The sequence below is a fragment of the Littorina saxatilis genome, linkage group LG17 (assembly GCF_037325665.1).
Source record: "Littorina saxatilis isolate snail1 linkage group LG17, US_GU_Lsax_2.0, whole genome shotgun sequence".
In the NCBI taxonomy this organism is placed as follows: domain Eukaryota; kingdom Metazoa; phylum Mollusca; class Gastropoda; order Littorinimorpha; family Littorinidae; genus Littorina; species Littorina saxatilis.
In genome coordinates, this window is record NC_090261.1 from 4,073,623 (window position 1) to 4,095,444 (window position 21,822).

The following is a 21,822-nucleotide window of genomic DNA, read 5'->3' on the forward strand; positions in this document are numbered from 1 at the left end:
CTACATATCTTTTTACAGTGTTAATCTTAGGAGAGCATACCCCCTGAAACCTTCCAACGCTAGTGTAATTTCTCAGTATTGAAAAAGTGAAGTGTTGTCTCTAAATAGCAGGGACCCCTTGGTCCAGTTATTAATAGACTGACAGACTGCAGGGTTTCATTTACTTGTGCGCCCCTCACCATTGGCGCATTAAATCTGAAAATGTCCCATCACAATTCCCTTCAGTGCGTCAAGGGGCGCATTGAGATTACGTACCACTGCGCCACCAACTGTACACTTTACATCGGATTACACTCACACACACACACACCACACCACACCACACCACACCACACCACACCACACCACACCACACACACGCGCACACACACACACACACACACACACGCACGCATACAGAGATAACACGATATAGCGGCTAATTCTCAGATGGCACCATATTGCACCATTTTGCATCTTTGGTCAAAACGCGTACAGGCCTCTCTGGTGCTTCTTGCCTTCGACTATGTTCCATCGAAATTTGGTTGAGGGGTAAAAATGTCCCATTGCCTTTTTCTCCCAGGCTAAACCCTGGACTGTAAAACACATATACTTTACACTACAACTGTAAGTCAGTTTTCTTTGTACATATTGAAAAGGCAGCAGACAGAATTTTCATTTTCTCATGTGTAAATACTTTATGAAAACACTAACGAAAAAGATGAGTCTGTTCAGCTAGATGTTCAGCAGTGTGTATAACTTGATTAAGTTTTCTCATTTCATATTTGTCTCACTCCCTTGGGATCAAACCTTCACGGAACTAAAACTTCTTTGAATAACAAAGCTGGGAAAGCATCCCTTTTAAGAAGACAGAGAGGGAGTATATTATAATGCTTAATAGTTAAAAACTAATTTATATTATGGTCCTGATATCTTTCATTCCTGTCCTGTTTTGGTGAATAGTCAAGTTAACATAAAAACCCTTTGTTTTTATCCTTAGTTTAAGGCTTTATTTTGAAATGACAATATGAAATGAACAGTACTAGTGGACAAACTATGTGCAATTTTCGTGTACAGTGCTTTTTGTTTAAAGAAAGAAATACTTGCTTAATGAGCAAGGTACAGTGGAACGTCCCCTTTAAGACCTACACAAATCTGACAAAATCAGGTCTCAAAAAGAAGGGGTCTTTAAATGGGGCGGGGTAAATTTACAGAGGTTGTGGACATAACGTCTCCAAAAACATGGTCTTCAGAGGGAGGGAGTCTTAAATTGGGGGTCTTCAGAGGGAGCGAGTCTTAAATTGGGGGGTCTTCAGAGGGAGGGAGCCTTAAATTGGGGCGTCTTCAGAGGGAGGGAGCCTTAAATTGGGGGGTCTTCAGAGGGAGGGAGCCTTAAATTGGGGGGTCTTCAGAGGGAGGGAGTCTTAAATTGGGGCGTCTTCAAAGGGAGGGAGCCTTAAATTGGGGGGTCTTCAGAGGGAGCGAGTCTTAAATTGGGGGGTCTTCAGAGGGAGGGAGTCTCAAATTGGGGGGTCTTCAGAGGGAGGGAGTCTCAAATTGGGGGGTCTTCAGAGGGAGGGAGTCTCAAATTGGGGGGGTCTTCAGAGGGAGGGAGTATTAAATTGGGGGTCTTCAGAGGGGTGTTCCAATTGTATTACTGTGTGTAATGTGTAAAGACATCTTTATATCACCAGAAAACAGCCCTGCTCAAATTATGCAGACAAGTAACATTTCCGTACCATGTGATGCAATGCAGCAAATCTGTGATTATCAATTCTTAAGATGTATGTGTCTCCAGTTTCATTGTGTTTATTTGTTTCTTGTTTGGTTGTACATGTAACATTTGTATTTATATGTTCCTTGTTCATGCACAATGACAAGAATGTGTTCCTCCAGAGACAAAGCATGGCTGCCTAAATGGCTGGGTGATTAAAACAGTTTTGTTGTTAATCTTTCCATTTGGATGACAGTTACCTTCTCTGTACAAAATGGATATGTGAGTAAGTAAGCGCATGCACATTCTCAAAAACAGAAACTCAAGAATTTTTGGAAAAACTGTTGAGAAATGTCAGATTTTCCAGTTTGTTAGATGTTAGACCCAACAAGTCTGAAGACTGTTGCCAGGTGCACACTTTTGTTATAACTAATTGATTATCAATATTTCAGGATAATAGGTCACAACTTTGTTTACTCAACTTTGATCCCTGTGCCCTTTTTTTTGACTCACATGCGAAGCAAAAGTGAGTCTATGTACTCACCCGAGTCGTCCGTCCGTCCGTCCGTCCGTCCGTCCGGACGTCCGTCCGTCCGTCCGGACGTCCGTCCGTCCGTCCGGAAAACTTTAACGTTGGATATTTCTTGGACACTATTCAGTCTATCAGTACCAAATTTGGCAAGATGGTGTATGATGACAAGGCCCCAAAAAACATACATAGCATCTTGACCTTGCTTCAAGGTCAAGGTCGCAGGGGCCATAAATGTTGCCTAAAAAACAGCTATTTTTCATATTTTTCCCATTTTCTCTGAAGTTTTTGAGATTCAATACCTCACCTATATATGATATATAGGGCAAAGTAAGCCCCATCTTTTGATACCAGTTTGGTTTACCTTGCTTCAAGGTCAAGGTCACAGGAGCTCTTCAAAGTTGGATTGTATACATATTTTGAAGTGACCTTGACCCTGAACTATGGAAGATAACTGTTTCAAACTTAAAAATTATGTGGGGCACATGTTATGCTTTCATCATGAGACACATTCGGTCACATATGATCAAGGTCAAGGTCACTTTGACCCTTATGAAATGTGACCAAAATAAGGTAGTGAACCACTAAAAGTGACCATATCTCATGGTAGAAAGAGCCAATAAGCACCATTGTACTTCCTATGTCTTGAATTAACAGCTTTGTGTTGCATGACCTTGGATGACCTTGACCTTGGGTCAAGGTCACATGTATTTTGGTAGGAAAAATGTGTAAAGCATGTGAGTCGTATGGGCTTTGCCCTTCTTGTTTTACAAATACTTGCATTAAACATCAGCTGAGGTCCAACTGGTTTGAATTATCTTCAAATCTGTGAACTGATTTTCATAATTTTGTTATGTTGAAATTGTCCTCAACTTTCATCTAGCTACGTTATAAAGCAGCAAATATACATTGTTTTGTTGTTTCACTGTTTTGAAATTAAACAAAAATTGGAAACTCTATTCTGTGTGTGTTTGCTTGTGTAACAAAATCAGTTAATAGAGATTTTTTTCAAAAATTGAAGGTGTATATCAACACATTAAATTCTTGTTTGTGTTCACAAATACAAGCTATATATATCCACTCACAGAAGCAATCATGCAAACAGAGACCTTCAAGTTAGATGATAATGTTTTTATCAAATAGTGATTAATGTATCTCCTTCTCCCCTTATACTGCCAACCCCCATCCCTGCCGTCGTCACACACACACACACACGTATGAACATATAAAAACACACATACACATGAAAACACGTGCAACGCACCACACACATGAACACATGCAAACACACATACACTTGAAAACACACACACATGCATGCGCATCACACACACACATGAACACATGCAAACACACATACACTTGAAAACACACACACATGCATGCGCATCACACACACACATGAACACATGCAAACACACATACACATGAAAACACACGTACACACACGCATGCAAACACACATACACAAACACACATATGAACACATACAAACACACATACACATGAAAACACACACGCATGAAAACACATACACAAACACACTATGAACACATACACATATGAACACATACAAACACACACGAACACATATGAACACATACAAACACACATGATCACACACAAACACACATACAAACACACATATGAACACATACAACACATGAACACATACAAACACACATATGAACACATACAAACACACATATGAACACATACAAACACACATATGAACACACATATGGACACATACAAACACACGTATCAACACATATGAACACACACAAACACACATATGAACACACATATGAACACATACAAACACACATGAACACATACAAACACACATATGAACACATACAAACACACATATGAACACATACAAACACACATATGAACACATACAAACACACATATGAACACATACAAACACACATATGAACACAAACACACACACATATGAACACATACAAACACACATATGAACACATACAAACACACATATGAACACATACAAACACACATATGAACACAAACACACACACATATGAACACATACAAACACACATATGAACACATACAAACACACATATGAACACATACAAACACACATATGAACACATGCAAACACACGTATGAACACATACAAACACACATGAACACAAACAAACACACATATGAACACATACAAACACACGTATGAACACATACAAACACACATGAACACATACACAAACACACATATGAACACATACAAACACACATATGAACACATACAAACACACATATGAACACAAACACACACACATATGAACACATACAAACACACATATGAACACATACAAACACACATATGAACACATACACACATATGAACACATACAAACACACGTATGAACACATACAAACACACATGAACACAAACAAACACACATATGAACACATACAAACACACATATGAACACATACAAACACACATATGAACACATACAAACACACACACAAACACACATATGAACACATACAAACACACATATGAACACACATATGAACACATACAAACACACATATGAACACATACAAACACACATATGAACACATACAAACACACAAATGAACACATACAAACACACATATGAACACATACAAACACACATATGAACACATACAAACACACGTATGAACACATACAAACACACATATGAACACATACAAACACACATATGAACACATACAAACACACGTATGAACACATACAAACACACATATGAACACATACAAACACACATATGAACACAAACACACATATGAACACATACACACATATGAACACATACAAACACACATGAACACATACAAACACACATATGAACACACACAAACACACATATGAACACATACAAACACACATATGAACACAAACACACATATGAACACATACAAACACACATACGAACACATACAAACACACATATGAACACATACAAACACACATATGAACACATACAAACACACATACGAACACATACAAACACACACAAACACACATATGAACACAAACACACATATGAACACATACAAACACACATATGAACACATACAAACACACATATGAACACATACAAACACACATATGAACACATACAAACACACATATGAACACACACAAACACACATATGAACACATACAAACACACACAAACACACATATGAACACATACAAACACACATATGAACACATACAAACACACATATGAACACATACAAACACACATATGAACACATACAAACACACATATGAACACATACAAACACACATATGAACACATACAAACACACATATGAACACACACAAACACACATATGAACACATACAAACACACATATGAACACATACAAACACACATGAACACATACAAACACACATATGAACACAAACACACATATGAACACATACAAACACACATATGAACACATACAAACACATACGAACACACATATGAACACAAACACACATATGAACACACACAAACACACATATGAACACATACAAACACACATATGAACACAAACACACATACAAACACACATATGAACACATACAAACACACATGAACACATACAAACACACATATGAACACACACAAACACACATATGAACACATACAAACACACATATGAACACATACAAACACACATACACAGGAAACACATTTGAGACAATGACAAAAGGTGACGTTTTGGTTTAAGCGTGTTTATTCAAATTCTCATACACACGTTTCAAACAATAACAACATTGAGAACGTTAACAAGCAGATTGCTTATGGACACGTTCTTGAACTTATAATCAATACACATTCAGATAGCAAAACATGGCGAACAAGTGATAGCTTCAACACTTATCTTGATAATCTTTAATTATATTTTATACAAATAGGGTAAAGAGAGAGAGAGAGAGAGAGAGAGAGAGAGAGAGAGAGAGAGAGAGAGAGAGAGAGGGAGAGGGAGAGAGAGAGAGGGAGGGAGAGAATGCCTGGCTACATCAATTGCACAGTTAATATAATATCAGCCGAAGCGATTAGTTAACATAACATAGTCTTGTACAACAGAGAATATTTTCGTGTTCAAAGATATAGTTAAATCAGTATTTCCAAACAAGAGTGTTTTGCAGTCCAGAACGTGTGTTGGCAGACTATTGAATAAAATGGTTCTATGTTCTTTAAATTTTGGACAGTGTAATAAGAAATGTTCAGAATCTTCCGGGCATGCTCCACACGTACATTCTAAATTATCAGAGAGGTGTCGGTTAACTAAGTCTTGTTGCAAATCGCTCATGTTTAATCTCAACCTGCTGTGAAGTACCTGTCCCTGGCGGTTGCCTAAATAATAATACGGTGGAACAACAACATCTCCATCGGTCAAATACCTTTTAAATTCACCAACTGACTGCGTTTGTTGTATATTTTCTGGAAGATTATTCCACAAAGCTGTCGTTGAAGGAAAAAATGAAGATTTATATAACTCACTTCTGCACAATGGAAACTTACGTTCAAGAGGGCGTCGTCTGTGGTAAGGATTTACATCGGAAACCAGGACCGGCAGTTTGGAATATAAATATTCTGGGGTTAAACGATTTACAATTTTATAATACAGCAAAAGTTTATGACGACGTCGCCTTTCTTTCAGGGGCACAAAACCCGATTCGTTATACAGTTTTTGGTGGCTTGTGCCACGTACTGCACCTACAATGATTCGGATTGCATCGAGATGCAATGTCTCCAACTCGTCTGCCAAACACTGTGTACAGTTATCCCAGATAACGTCCGCATAATCAAACAATGGTAACATAAAGGATTTATATATAACTTCAAGTGATTTTCTGTTTAAACGATGCTTGAATAAACCAAAACACGCAATTGACTTTCTACATTTAGCAATTAGACTTTTTATGTGGGAATCCCATTTACAATTACCTTGTAGAATGACGCCAAGGTGCTTGTGATTTTCAACATCAACTAAGTGTGCATCTTCGAAATACAATGGTGGAAGTAAAACATTTTGTTGCCTACAAATGTCCAACAATTCTGTCTTTTGACAATTAAAAGTGACTTTCCATTTAGAAGCCCATGTGCGAATTTTATCCAAATCAGAATTCAAAATCTCTGCTCGTACATCATCGTTATCTAAACTTAAGTACATACTCGTATCGTCTGCAAAGAGTTTCAACACTGATTCAAGACCAACACCAATATCGTTAATATAAATGAGAAATAAAAGAGGTCCTAAGACAGAACCCTGAGGGACACCAGCAGAAGGGGTAGCATAACTTGATTTGGTTCCTTTCAATACTACTGCTTGTCTGCGATCGCTCAAGTAATGTTCAAACCAAACAAGCAAGGGACCTCTTATACCTATCGCCTCAAGCTTGTGGAGCAGACCGCGATGCCAGACTTTATCAAAAGCTTTGGATACATCAAAAAATATTGCCTGTGACATAATGTTTTTATCAAGTGCAACACAAAAATCATCATATATACTCAATAGTTGATAAACAGTCGAATCACCAGCAATAAAACCAGATTGGCAGTGTGTAATCAAATCATAATTTTTCAAATAACCAAACACACGGATTTGTATACATTTTTCAAGCACCTTCCCAATACAACTCAGCAAAGAGATTGGACGGTAGTTGGAACAAGCACTCCTATCGCCTTTCTTAAAAATGGGCGTAATGTGAGCAGTTTTCCAGACAACTGGAAAAACACCCTCAGACAAGGATCTGTTAAAGAGAACTGTAAGCGGTGGAACGATAACAGGTAATCCATCTACAAGCAATTTATTATGTATTCCGTCAGGGCCCACGGCCTTGGATAAATTTAAATTCCTTAACACTTGGACAACTTCAGCTTCTGTTAATTCAAAAGTCGATAAAGATGTATTACACCAATTTGCCTCGGGCAGGGGATCGTCTGGATTTTCAACTTTAGACTGGCTTTCAAAATAATTATTAAACAAAATCGTTTTTTCACAAATGTTATCAATAATTTTTCCATTATCTTCTAGCGGTGGAATTTCGTTACATGCAACACCTTTTTTCTTCAAGAAGGAATTAACAAGTTGCCACCAATTTTTGCTTCCGAAGTTCTGTTTACAATTTATCCTCTCATCAAGTTCTAGAAAATAATCTCTTTTTCTTTTACGAATTTCATCTGTATACTGATTTCTAGTCAGGCGGAATAATGCCCACTGCTCAGGTGTATTTAAGCGCTTAGCAACTTGATGTATACAATTTTTTGCGTTTCGTAATTGTAAAATATGTTCAGTCATCCATGGGGCATCATCTTCACGTACTGTTATTATCTTAACAGGCATACATGTTTTTGCAACACGGAATAAATGTTCAGAAAACAAGGCAGCAGCTTCGTCAATGGACGCATTTAAAACTGTGTTCAAAAGGTCAATTTTGTTCAATTCAAACAAAAATGTATCAACATCTAACTTGGCATAATTATATATAGTCCTTTTGAACTGACCTTTTTTTAGTCTCTGTGACGTTAATTTTACACATGGCACAGAATGGTCACTACAAATGGGGGGTAACACTACAACTTCACTGATTAAGTTTATACTCGTGGTCAGGATCAGATCGATGCATGAGGATTTAGTTTCTGTAATACGTGTGGGTTCAGTAACGAGCTGGTGCAGATTGTTTTTTTGTATTAAATTAAGAAAGTGGGGAGATGGATCATTCAAAAAATCTTCGTTAAAGTCTCCAAGAATTAGAAATTTATGTGGTGTTCTCATTACTTGCTTTACAGATTCGTCAACCAAGTGCCAATAATCAATCCGAGAGTCTGGTGGTCGGTAAAATGAACCAACCAGCACAGTTTCTTGCAATAATTTAGTTTCTACCCAGACTGCTTCAAGGCCTGGAATTAACAAATCAGGCCTTGGTTTGCAAATAAAATCGTTTTTCACATAAACAGCTACCCCTCCATATCCATCTGGCCTATCAAGACGCACTGGGGGATGAAATCCTTTGAGGCATAAACTGTCGTTTGATATCGAGTCACACAACCAAGTTTCTGACAAAGTCACAATATCGTGCTCTTTAACTTCACATTGTAAAATATCAATCTTGTTTCGCAAACTACGTACATTTATATGCAAAATAGAGGTATCTTTAACATGCTCTCTACCAGGCGGGCCTGGGTTTGGGTGGACATCTCCTGACAATAAAACCATCAGCAAAATGACAAAAACATGTGTCACAAAACTATGCACGAATATAATGTTCCAAAGCATATGCCCGTAACGCTTACTTCCAATTGGTTGACTAAAATAGGAAGGTTGCGATTTTGAGTCGGGTATGGGGTTTAAGGGTGTGGAGTTGAAACATTCAATATTTTTCTCGTAGTACACACACAAGAAATGTGCATGGAAAAAGATGAAGAGAGCTGTTCGAAAACCATTTTGTCCGTGAAAAACTAAAAACATATATACCAGGACGGTGTCAAGATCAAGAAAAAACAATTTTTGCGAGCACCTGGCCGATATTGCGTAAAAACAACCAACCCTGGATCTGAAATTAACGATGTCTAAAGGCATTCAAAATTTAGGTTACAACTTCTTTGAAGAAGAAGAACCAGGGCTGGGCATCGGTAGCTAGGCATGGGACAAGCATCAGTGAACGGGTCTCTCTCTCTAAAAGGGAATAACAGTGGTTAAGGAGCGAAAAACAGGGGAAAGCTATAGCGAAAAGCAGGTAAACAAAGAGGTCATAAACGTTTTTATACAAAGTAGGAAAACAAAATGAATGAACATGACACAATTTTGACATGGTCCTGTCAAAATCGCTGACGCGGCTGTCGGAAAAAAGTTGACAAAATGAACGGAGATGAAATGGTCCTGAGTGTATACCACATGAAACAAATGACGAGGAAAGAAAACAACTGTTTTTAGTCATTTGAAGCAACAACAAGAACAACACTTACTAAGAAATAACGTTTCAAGCATCCAGCACACGGAGCAGTTTTACATGTAAGTCGATGTCGCGTAGTTTGGTCGTGACCCATCAATACACTTATACATCCACACAAGTACACCTACCGAAAACACACACACACACACACACACATACACACACACACAACACACACACACACACACACACGTCACACACACACACACACACACACACACACACACACACGTCTTCAAGGTAAGGCAGCAGAGTCGTGGAACAAAGATCAGAAAAATATTCAAGCATGCAAGTGTCAAAATAATGCTCGCACACAGCAAAACACTCGACGCATTACGCTGGTTTCATTTATAACACCCCCCCCCCCCCCATACAAACACACATATGAACACAAACACACATATGAACACATACAAACACACATATGAACACATACAAACACACATGAACACATACAAACACACATATGAACACACACAAACACACATATGAACACATACAAACACACATATGAACACATACAAACACACATACACAGGAAACACATTTGAGACAATGACAAAAGGTGACGTTTTCATGTCAGTATGTCCCAAATGACATCACCAGTACATTTTTCATTCTATCTAATCTGTTTTCGTTCTATTTTTTCTAATAACATGCGTTAACAATTGATTGCCAACTGGAATGGAAGAGCACAAAAATTGTAACTTGATATGTAGTTTCTCTAGAGGGAAAACATCTTCCACTTTCATGTCAGTGTGTCCCATGCAACATACATTTGCCAAACAGCTATGTGTAAGTAGATTATTTGTTAGTGGTATAGAACATACTGATCAACAATCAAAGTCAGTTTTCACATTCATGTTCTACCTATTTCTTATATGTTTATTCTTTTGGCAATGGTGAAATGTCAGCAATCGTGTGTCATTCGGGACAGTAGACATGACACCTGACCTTTTGTCACTGTCTCATTTCTACAATATGCAAAATGACAATCTGGTTAATCTTTGTTCTTTATTCGCAGCAAAAGAGGTTCTTTTTACATTATGTCCATCCTTGACTCAATTAGTTGTTGAGGACTGTATAGGACATTTGCCTCGCTAGGTATATGTGGCAATCTGTCTCTGGAAAATGTATCTAAAAATAACTGAGCATATTTTTAAGAAAACTGATATAATATAAGTGCTTGAGAGCACTTACATGTTGTTTATATACACTCTTCAAAAAAAGTTAAGGATCACTTTTTTACAAGCACGCCACACAAAACAGACAAGACCGAATTCTTTCATTTTTTTTAAATTATATGATTGAACAACCAAGGAGTAATGACAAACAAAGCAAAGATCGAACGCGGCAGCGACAATTTAGCTAGAGTGTGTCAAACGTGACAACCCTCGAAAATGGAATTCACAACAATGTGAATCAGTGTCAAAAACGCGAGTGCCCTCCGTTGTGTGCCAGGCATTCAACACATCGTTGGCGCATGGAGTGGATCAGGTTGCATATGAATGCTCTGGGAACTCCATTCCACTCCTGCTGGAGCCATTGCAGCAGTTGACCCAAATTGGCAGGAGGAGGGTGATGTTGCTGTACCCGACGACAAAGCTCGTCCCACATGTGGTCTTTGGGGTTCAGGTCCGGGCTGTTGGCTGGCCACAGCATCCTATTGACCCTGGCCTGCTGGATGAAGGTGTTTACAGCTGCAGAGCGATGGGGAGGTGCGTTGTCATCCTGAAGAATCGCACGAGGGCCGATCGCTTGGAGGGCTGGAACGACCAGGGGTTGCAGGATCTCATTCTGGTAGCGGACACCGGTCAAGTTGCCCACTACATGGTACAGAGGTGTCCTTAGACGTGTGCTGATCCCTCCCCAGACCATCACAGAGCCACCGCCAAAACGCTGTCGTTCCAGAACAGCGCCTTCTGCGAAGCGCTCTCCGCGACGCCTCCACACTCGGATGCGACCATCAGCAGGTTCCAAGCAAAAGCGGGACTCATCTGTAAACAACACCTGAGCCCACTGCTGACGTTGCCACCTCACATGTTGAGTGCACCAGGCTCGGCGAGCTGCTCGGTGATTAGCAGTCAGGGTTGTTCCTCGGACTGGACGCCTTGCACGCAAGCCAAAGTTGTGTAAGCGGTTTCGGATCGTCTGACCACTAACGTAGCTTGTAGGCGTTGCCTAATGTTGTTTGCCGTAGCCATTCTTTGTTGCATGGCCTGCCTCTGAATGAAGTGATCCTTTCTTTGTGTGGTGACTCTAGGCCGACAAGAACGTTGTCGCTCCTGCACTCTTCCAGTTGCGTGGAATCTCTGTTTTAGTCTGATGATGTCAGAAGGAGCCACTGCAAGCCTCTGGGCCACTTGCCTGGCAGCAACACCGTCTTTTAGCCATCCTATTGCCCTTCCTCTATCCAAATCGCTCAGTTTTCTTCGTGGGGGCATGTTGCTACTGTGCATAATTGTGTCAGCGTGTCAACCTTTAAACACAAGCTGGTGAGCGATGTTCATAGCCAGGACCCTGTTGTAGCACGTGCATCACAACCTTTTGCCCTGGCATGCGTTCCGCAAATTTCATGGGGCTATAAAAAACATCCTTTTTCTTCCAAAATGCAGAAGCTTTTGAGAAGTCCCACAAAGGGAAATAACTCTGCCTGCGAAACAAAATTCTAGGTCAAGACTCATTGTTCATTTGTTAATTCAAACACATTAATCTTTTAATCATTATGTCGATGTTTAATTTTTTGGCAATTTTTTATAATTAGATCCGTTTTTTCAACCGATCCTTAACTTTTTTTGAAGAGTGTAGTTCCTTTTCATAATCTCAATTTTTTTTGGATTTTCTGTTTATAATCTCTGTAAATTTACTCCCCCTGTTTAAGACGTAGCTGATTTTCTCCGAATTTTACAAGTTCCACTGTAGTATTTCCCTCTGCAGCATTATTGTCAGTCAAAAGGGATACAAAGAACAGATGACATGAACAATAAAGTCTGGGGAAGGGTCCTGAAAGTATCTTGATTAATGCGTTGAATTGACAGGTCTAGTAAACCTTGTGCAGAACAAATATGTGTTGAAGAGTACTCGTTGACATGTTGCAGCAAGCCAAGCCATAATTATACCCTGTTGAAGTAATACAAATCATGGGTGTGGGTTATATTAATTCACATCTTTTATGTGATTGAAATGCAGAATTCCAAGACTTGTTTCTGAAAATGTGTACATTTGTATTTAAGATCTACATGGAATAAAACTGACACTGTTCTCGACAATTGAGTATGTTTTTGTGTGTGCATGTTGCTTAGTTTATTGATAATAATTGACTTTTGGTCAAGTTGTAACCACGAGTTTTGTAGCAAAGGTGCAATGATAAAAATAGACAGAAGATAATCAGATAATAAGACACTGGGCTGCAAATTGCTTTCAATTGTCATTGTATTTATCTGTAAAATCATCATGATTTCCATGGCATGTATAATGCAGTGGAACCCCCCCCCCCCTTTTTAAGACCCTAAATTTAAAACTCCCTCCTTTTTAAAACCTTGTTTTCTCACATTTTCTGTTCATAATGTCTGTAAAATTACCCCCATTTTAAGACTCATTCCTTTTTGACTCACATGCGAAGCAAAAGTGAGTCTATGTACTCACCCGAGTCGTCCGTCCGTCCGGAAAACTTTAACGTTGGATATTTCTTGGACACTATTCAGTCTATCAGTACCAAATTTATCAAGATGATGTATGATGACAAGGCCCCAAAAAACATACATAGCATCTTGACCTTGCTTCAAGGTCAAGGTCGCAGGGGCCATAAATGTTGTCTAAAAAACAGCTATTTTTCACATTTTTCCCATTTTCTCTGAAGTTTTTGAGATTGAATACCTCACCTATATATGATATATAGGGCAAAGTAAGCCCCATCTTTTGATACCAGTTTGGTTTACCTTGCTTCAAGGTCAAGGTCACAGGAGCTCTTCAAAGTTGGATTGTATACATATTTTGAAGTGACCTTGACCCTGAACTATGGAAGATAACTGTTTCAAACTTAAAAATTATGTGGGGCACATGTTATGCTTTCATCATGAGACACATTTGGTCACATATGATTAAGGTCAAGGTCACTTTGACCCTTATGAAATGTGACCAAAATAAGGTAGTGAACCACTAAAAGTGACCATATCTCATGGTAGAAAGAGCCAATAAGCACCATTGTACTTCCTATGTCTTGAATTAACAGCTTTGTGTTGCATGACCTTGGATGACCTTGACCTTGGGTCAAGGTCCCATGTATTTTGGTAGGAAAAATGTGTAAAGCAGTTCTTAGTGTATGATGTCATTGCTAGGTTTAGTTATTTGACCTTGACCCTGAAGGTCAAGGTCATGTAAAGGTCAAGGTCAAGCATGTGAGTCGTATGGGCTTTGCCCTTCTTGTTAAGACTTGATTTTCTCAGATTGTTTGAGGTCTTAAAAGGGGGGTGCCACTGTCGTTATAATGCATCTTCAGAAATTGAAGACACATGCTGCAGTTTTGTTATAACCATGAAGAAGAAAAATACTGTTTCTAAACGTTTACAGTGTCTTATCCTCTCACTACATCTTTTTAAAGACTCCATAACTTTTAATTCCTCTCTGTATGGCTGCAGTTCAAGTAAACCAGAAATGGTAAACCATTGCCACACTCAAGGAATTGGTTCCTGGCAACTTATGTCGGGTGCGCAGCCTGAGAGAGACACGACAGAGATAGTTGCTCAAGATAAAAGATAAGCTTGACTTACACCAAAATTATGAACATTTAAACTCACCTTACTGATCTTTTTGTCTGAAATATGTTATGCCATTATTGCCACACATTGCAAGAATGTTTGATGTCCGGGTGCTTGGTCCCTGAAAATGTCAGAAAATTGTTATAGTAATTATAGCAACATCTAAAACCACTAAGTGTAAACCAAAGGCTGGCCAATTACATAGTTCTACAGCAACATCAGTTCTGAACATGAAGCTTTGAACATGCACAGCGACACTTAAAATGGCAGTCAAAAAAGAAAGGATGAATGAAATTCTGCCACATTTAGTGTTTGCTTCAATGAACACTGAGGAAGAATGTGTTCTTCATTAAAAGTAACCCTTTCACAAAGCTTTACCAATAAACTTTAATCATAGTTCTTACTGCACAGAAAAACTCATTCCACTGACAATATAAAATGTCAGTTATAAATAACATGTTCTGTTGCACAACCTCCAAAGACTGCAAAGAAACAACTGCCCATAAAGCGTTAAAATATCAGTATCACCCTACTTTTTTCCATCTCAAAATTTTTTTTAGGGGGATTACTCACAGACTGGCTACTCTGTCATTCTCTGTCTCACATACAGTGCATCACAGGAGCTTGTATTCAACCGCCGGTCGATCATTATTTACTTCTGCATGCTTACCCTTACTGCGATGATAACTTTGCTACGATGATCGACCGGCGTTTTGATACAAGCTCCTGTGCAGTGCACAGACACACACGCACCGTAGTTGCAAACACACACACTGACACTGTCCGTGTTCAAACAAAAACAGGAAAAACTGCGGGACACATTCGGCCGCTTGATTGATCTTTCATTCGCACTACACACCAGCAGACACAACACGGCAGCAAAATGTGTCGAGGTCTTTCCAAAGTATACACGACAACACTCGCTTTATTTAATACTTACAACTCCAGTAGATAGAGCTACGTCGCGGCACACACTGAACGGAAAAAAACACTCAGTCATAGCTATCAGTTGAATCCAGCTTTCCGTCTGCTTGCTGATGATAACTTTGCATTTCGTGCGCCGAGCGTGTCTTTCTCGTGATTCTGTGTCGTTCGGAGTCAGTCGGCTGCTTTCTGAACCACATGGAGTCGATTTCTTACCGAAACTTGCGGGCTTGTCCCACTGAGCGGCTATCCCATCCGCCATTGTTTTGAGTCGTCATGCTAACGGCACGCGCTCGCGACGAAAACCAGGCTCCGCTTGATTGGAATCCGGGCGATCGCCCGGGTGCGCCCGGGTGAAGTATTTTCAATCAAGTACAATCGGGTCATGAACCGGCTTAAGCCGGCGGGCTAGCCCGCCTCGCCCGACCAAAACACATCGGCTGATGCGAGATCAAAATGGCCGCCACGGGTGGAAAGTAAGTGAATCTTTTACTTCTGAAGAGAAAGTTGTACCTTCAGGCCGTGTTCACGCTTCTGTGCTTAATTATTGGGTTGAATCTAAGTACTCGTGATTGTTTAAAGTGTGTTTTGGGGCTTAGATAGGATTCATTGAAGTAATTTCAAGTGAAGTTGAATGTGAATCGATGACGATTCCATGCAGATGACTTGTCAAATCGGACAAGATCACAACAGCAACAAATTGGCAGCCATGTTTTTGGCCCGATTGCGCTTGATTGGTACTTTAGATCAAATCGCCCGCGTCACGTGGCGAGCGATCGCCCGGTCGCCCACTTTGAATCCCAATCAAGCGGAGCCCCAGTCTATGACGGCCAATCTTAATCTTCAAATGGTGGAGAGCAGACGTCAAAAAACTCATTTTGATTTAATTATTTAGCATACTTGTGGTGCTTTATTGAGCAAACCGGGCCAGGTGCGTCTTAATTAAGGTACACTAGATTCCCCAAAATCTTGAAATCGGCCAAATTCGACAAAAAACTCTCCAAAATGGCGGCGCGGACACTATATCTTTAAGAAAATTTGAGGCAGCACTCTTGCAACATCTATTTGGCTCAATCAAGACTTCGGGATAGCATTTCAGCTTCGTACCTTAAAATTCATTAATGAAACTGTCATTCACAATAATTTCAAGTTTTGCACCTTCTTTTCTTTGCACACAAAATTCACAAAAGTTATACATGCAAGTGCACTTAAGTGCACAAAACCTTGTTCATATGTGCCTGTTCGTATCCAGACATACCAAAACCAACTAATAACTCTCACTCTTTCTCTCTCGCTCTCTCTCTTGTCAGCTTTTTGTGACTGTTCTATGCCTTCATTGTTGTATTCGCTCAGTCACTTCACTGATCATCAGGCTGTCTTTATCGGTCATTTTGAAGAAGCATGATCAGTGCTAGAACTATTGTGTTTTACTTTTAGTCCGAGATCAGCAAGTAGGGGGAGCAATTGTGCAGGGGTTGGCTCATTTGATAAGATAGAGTTGCCTCCCTTGGATAATAAAGTTTCCGGAAGAGCACGCACTTCGAAAGTTTACAAAGTTTACTGTTCCAGACAAAATAATGTTGTTTCCAAGGTTCGTCTAGTCAGAACTGTCAAGTGCATCGCTGCATGATCACAGTGAGTCGTCTGTTTTTATCACACAAATAGTAAGTGGAGCTGGCTGTGAAGAGCATGCAAGTCATGAACTTCTCCTTGCTTCTCACTCGACTCTAGTTCTAGGATTAGTCTATTTTTGGATTGGCCATGAAGACATACTTTGTGGAACTTTTCTTTGTAGAATAATGTATTAATGGGTGTGGCCGAAATAGGTCACAAAAGATCGAAAGAAAAAAGAAAGGATTATTGTCTAGTGTATTATTGCAGTTCATTCATTGGGGCATAGGCCGCCAACAATTAAGAGCTCGCCAGGCACTCCGATCCTGGGCCAATCTCTCCAGTTGTCTCCAGGTGTAGCCGATGTGTTTCACCTCTGCCTCCAAGTCACGACGCCAGGTGTTTCTCGGCCGGCCTCGTCTCCTCTTGCCCTGCGGGTTCCATGTGAGGGCCTGTCGCGTGATGCTGGTTGTCGTCTTGCGGAGTGTGTGGCCAATCCACCGGAAGCGTCTTTGCAGAATGTCCTGTTCTACGGATAACTGTTTTGTTCGCTGCCAAAGGTCTTTGTTGCTGATGGTGTCAGGCCAGCGAATTCGGAGGATTCTTCTGAGGCAGGTGTTAATGAAGGTCTGGATTTTTCTTGTGATGGCAACTGTAGTTCTCCAGGTTTCGGCTCCATACAGCAAGACTGACTTCACTGTGGTGTTGAAAATCCTGAGCTTGGTGTTGATGCTCAGCAGCGGAATGCATAGCCCCTCCATAGGAGCCTAAATTGATGACGTCACTGCAATAAAGTCTGTGGACTCCATAAAGTCTCTTATTTCTAATGCATGGACCTCGCATAGAGCCTTATGCCATCCATAAAGTTATAGCAGGCCCCTCCTTCCAATAAGAGTTATGGAACCGGCTATTGGAGCGTTTAAAATGGCGGCTGCTTTCATGCCGATTCAGGATGAGAAGAAATTTGAGAAGCAACCGGATCTTTCTTGACCGCCTACATCCACTGAATTGTTACGACGACGTGGAACTGTACAGAAAATTCCGCTTTTGTCGGCAGGACATTCTTGCAATCACGGATGAACTGTAAGAGCAACTGGAACTGCCGAATGGAAAGGGTGCATTGCCGCCGGTTCTGTGGGTTATCTTGACTTTGGGTCAGTTTTTACGCGTGCGGATCTTTTCAAGATGTGTGTGGCGAACTGATCGCGGTACATAATAATAATGATAATAATAATAATAATACGGGAATTTATAACATCAAACACAGCATGCAGAACCAGCAAGAGAGTGACTTATACCTTTATGGCGAGGGTACCGGAATGGATATAGTTTCCAAACCACGAAAGCCAAGTTTTATCAGGAGACGGGCTTTCCAAACTGTCTGCGGCAAATGGTGTAAAACTGACCCGCCGCGAAGCATCACAAAGCTTGACGCATGCGCAGAGACACAGGATGACGGGGAATCCCTTCCACTATCTACGTGTTAAAAATAGAGCCGTTCTTAGTTATTGCAGGCACTATTTGACCTCATGCATGCGGACCGCTGAGTTCTATAGTGCGTTTCATAGCTATGCGCTCCACAGCGCTATGAAATCCTAAAAGTATGGAGGGGCTATGCATTCAGGTCTGCTGATGCCCATACATGCAAAATTACAGCGAGTATGGAATGTAAATGTCGTCTGCTTTTATCATCTAACGGATGCCTTTTAGTTTTGCTTTTAGTTTTACGGTACTGATATGAGTGAGCTATGGATGAGTCGGTGTAACTTACACATACGTGTGAACAGTATCATGAGACGTTGAGGGGTAATCTTGAACTTTAGCGTGTTAAATTCATAGCTCAGAATCCAGTGACATTCTTGACTTATTTTTCATACAAGTCCATGTAAGCAAGCCAAAGAACATTTTTCGTGAAATTAATTGACGGATTGAGCTCCAAACTTCAGCATAATTAATTTATTTGGTTGTTCAATCGACAAAAATGCACCGAAAATGGCATACGTTGTCAACCATGGGACATCATTTACACGAAAGAGTTGTCCGCTCATACGGATAATTCCTTCTTTGACCCATGTAAGCAAAATAATAATAATGGACATTTATTAATCGCCGTTTCTCACAAGAGCTCACGGCGATTTACATATTAATTTCTGCCGTGTGAGATGGAATTTTTTACACAATATATCACGCATTCACATCGGCCAGCAAACCTCAAGCCTATTAGGGCGAGCATTCACCTTTCACGGCCTTTATTCCAAGTCACACGGGTATTTGGTGGACATTTTTAGCTATGGTTTTTCAATTTTGCCAGGAAAGACCCTTTTGTCAATCGTGGGATCTTTAACGTGCACACCCCAATGTAGTGTACACGAAGGGACCTCGGTTTTTCGTCTCATCCGAAAGACTAGCACTTGAACCCACCACCTAGGTTAGGAAAGGGGGGAGAAAATTGCGGCCTGACCCAGGCCTGAACACGCAACCTCTCGATTCCGAGCGCAAGTGCGTTACCACTCGGCCACCCAGTCCATGCATGCGTACAGTTCATCGGAGTTCATTCCGTAACTTCAAAGGGATCTAAAATGACTTATGATTTTACAAGTGCAGGTTCTACAAATTTGGAGACTTAAATGCCTCTGAATTATGAGCTATGAGTTTAACACGCTAAAGTTCAAGATTACCCTTTGAGGATTAAAACTAAGACTTTAGATAAGCTATAACTTATTGACTGAGCATGGAACTGTCTCCCGCAGTGGGGCACTGCGGTTATGAAATTAAAGGCCCCTCCTGTTTTTGGAACCGCAGGAGCTTTCTAGTTTGCTGTTAGGCCAAAAAAAAAATAGGTGTGGTTACGGTAACATAGCCAAAAAAAATAGGGTAGGTAGGTAGGCAATCACTTTTTTTTTTTTTACTTTTTTTTCTAATGTGTACAAATTAAACCTACTTGACAGGGAAATAAGTGTGCGACACGGGCGCTTTCGCTTTCATTGCGTTTTTTGCACTGGTTTTTATTTTTTTTTTTTTTTTTGACAAATGTAATAAAAAGTTATAGGATCGGCCCCTAAAAATAGGGTAGGTCGGGTTACCGTAACCACACCTATTTTTTTTTTAGGCCTTAGGTAGATTTTTGGTTCCTCTTTCCTGTCATTGCTCTCTTTTTCTTCATGAATTCTTTTCTTTTTTCTGCCTTCTTGCTCATTCACCTGTATTTTTTCCAAAAATCTCTTCTCTTGCCGCTTGTCTCGCGATTCATGTATAGTTTAATCTGTTAGTGTTCTGATGTAAGTCCAGCAGTAGATAGGTTAAGCCTATTTTAACATACTGGAAACTGGTAATCTTCCAGTAGGTATTAATTTAGTTTACTAAAGCCTGCTGGGACACAAGTAATGGGTTAGTGCATTTGTAAACAGGAATCGCTTGACAAGTGGCCCCCTTCATCCCCCCCTTCCTCGTCCTGATATGGCTCTGCGTAGTCGGCTGGACGTTAAGCAACAAACAAACAAACAAAACAAACAAATGGAACTGTCTGACCTAGGTTAGCTTTGACTTGGCTTAATATTGAAGTTATTCAGCTGACAGACGATGCATGTCTGTATATTATTGTTAAAAGTGTCTGTCTTGTGCATCCATGAGGACTGGGTGGCCGAGTGGTAACTGGGTGGCCGAGTGGTAACTGGGTGGCCGAGTGGTAACTGGGTGGCCGAGTGGTAACTGGGTGGCCGAGTGGTAACTGGGTGGCCGAGTGGTAACTGGGTGGCCGAGTGGTAACTGGGTGGCCGAGTGGTAACTGGGTGGCCGAGTGGTAACTGGGTGGCCGAGTGGTAACTGGGTGGCCGAGTGGTAACTGGGTGGCCGAGTGGTAACTGGGTGGCCGAGTGGTAACTGGGTGGCCGAGTGGTAACTGGGTGGCCGAGTGGTAACTGGGTGGCCGAGTGGTAACTGGGTGGCCGAGTGGTAACTGGGTGGCCGAGTGGTAACTGGGTGGCCGAGTGGTAACTGGGTGGCCGAGTGGTAACTGGGTGGCCGAGTGGTAACTGGGTGGCCGAGTGGTAACTGGGTGGCCGAGTGGTAACTGGGTGGCCGAGTGGTAACTGGGTGGCCGAGTGGTAACTGGGTGGCCGAGTGGTAACTGGGTGGCCGAGTGGTAACGCACTTGGAAGCGAGAGGTTGCGAGTTCGACCCTGGGTCAGGGCGTTAGCAATTTTCTCCCCCCTTTCCTAACCAAGGTGGTGGGTTCAAGTGCTAGTCTTTCGGATGAGACAAAAAACCGAGGTCCCTTCGTGTACACTACATTGGGGTGTGCACGTTAAAGATCCCACAATTGACAAAA

General features: G+C 40.7%; 2 protein-coding genes across 2 annotated transcripts in view; one reads left to right on the forward strand and one right to left on the reverse strand.

Annotated features, from left to right (window-relative positions):
* Positions 1-17,380: 17,380 nt before the first annotated feature.
* The window catches only part of LOC138952632 (transient receptor potential cation channel subfamily M member 8-like), an 86,473-nt gene continuing 82,031 nt past the window's right edge, over positions 17,381-21,822 (forward strand). Inside the window, exon 1 of the mRNA XM_070324334.1 lies at positions 17,381-17,519. The gene's annotated coding sequence lies outside the window, so the exon portion shown is untranslated. The remainder of the gene's footprint in view (positions 17,520-21,822) is intronic.
* On the reverse strand, positions 17,771-18,256 carry LOC138952631 (uncharacterized). The gene has a single exon (XM_070324333.1). It carries the CDS (start codon positions 18,254-18,256, stop codon positions 17,771-17,773), a length of 486 nt encoding a protein of 161 aa, XP_070180434.1.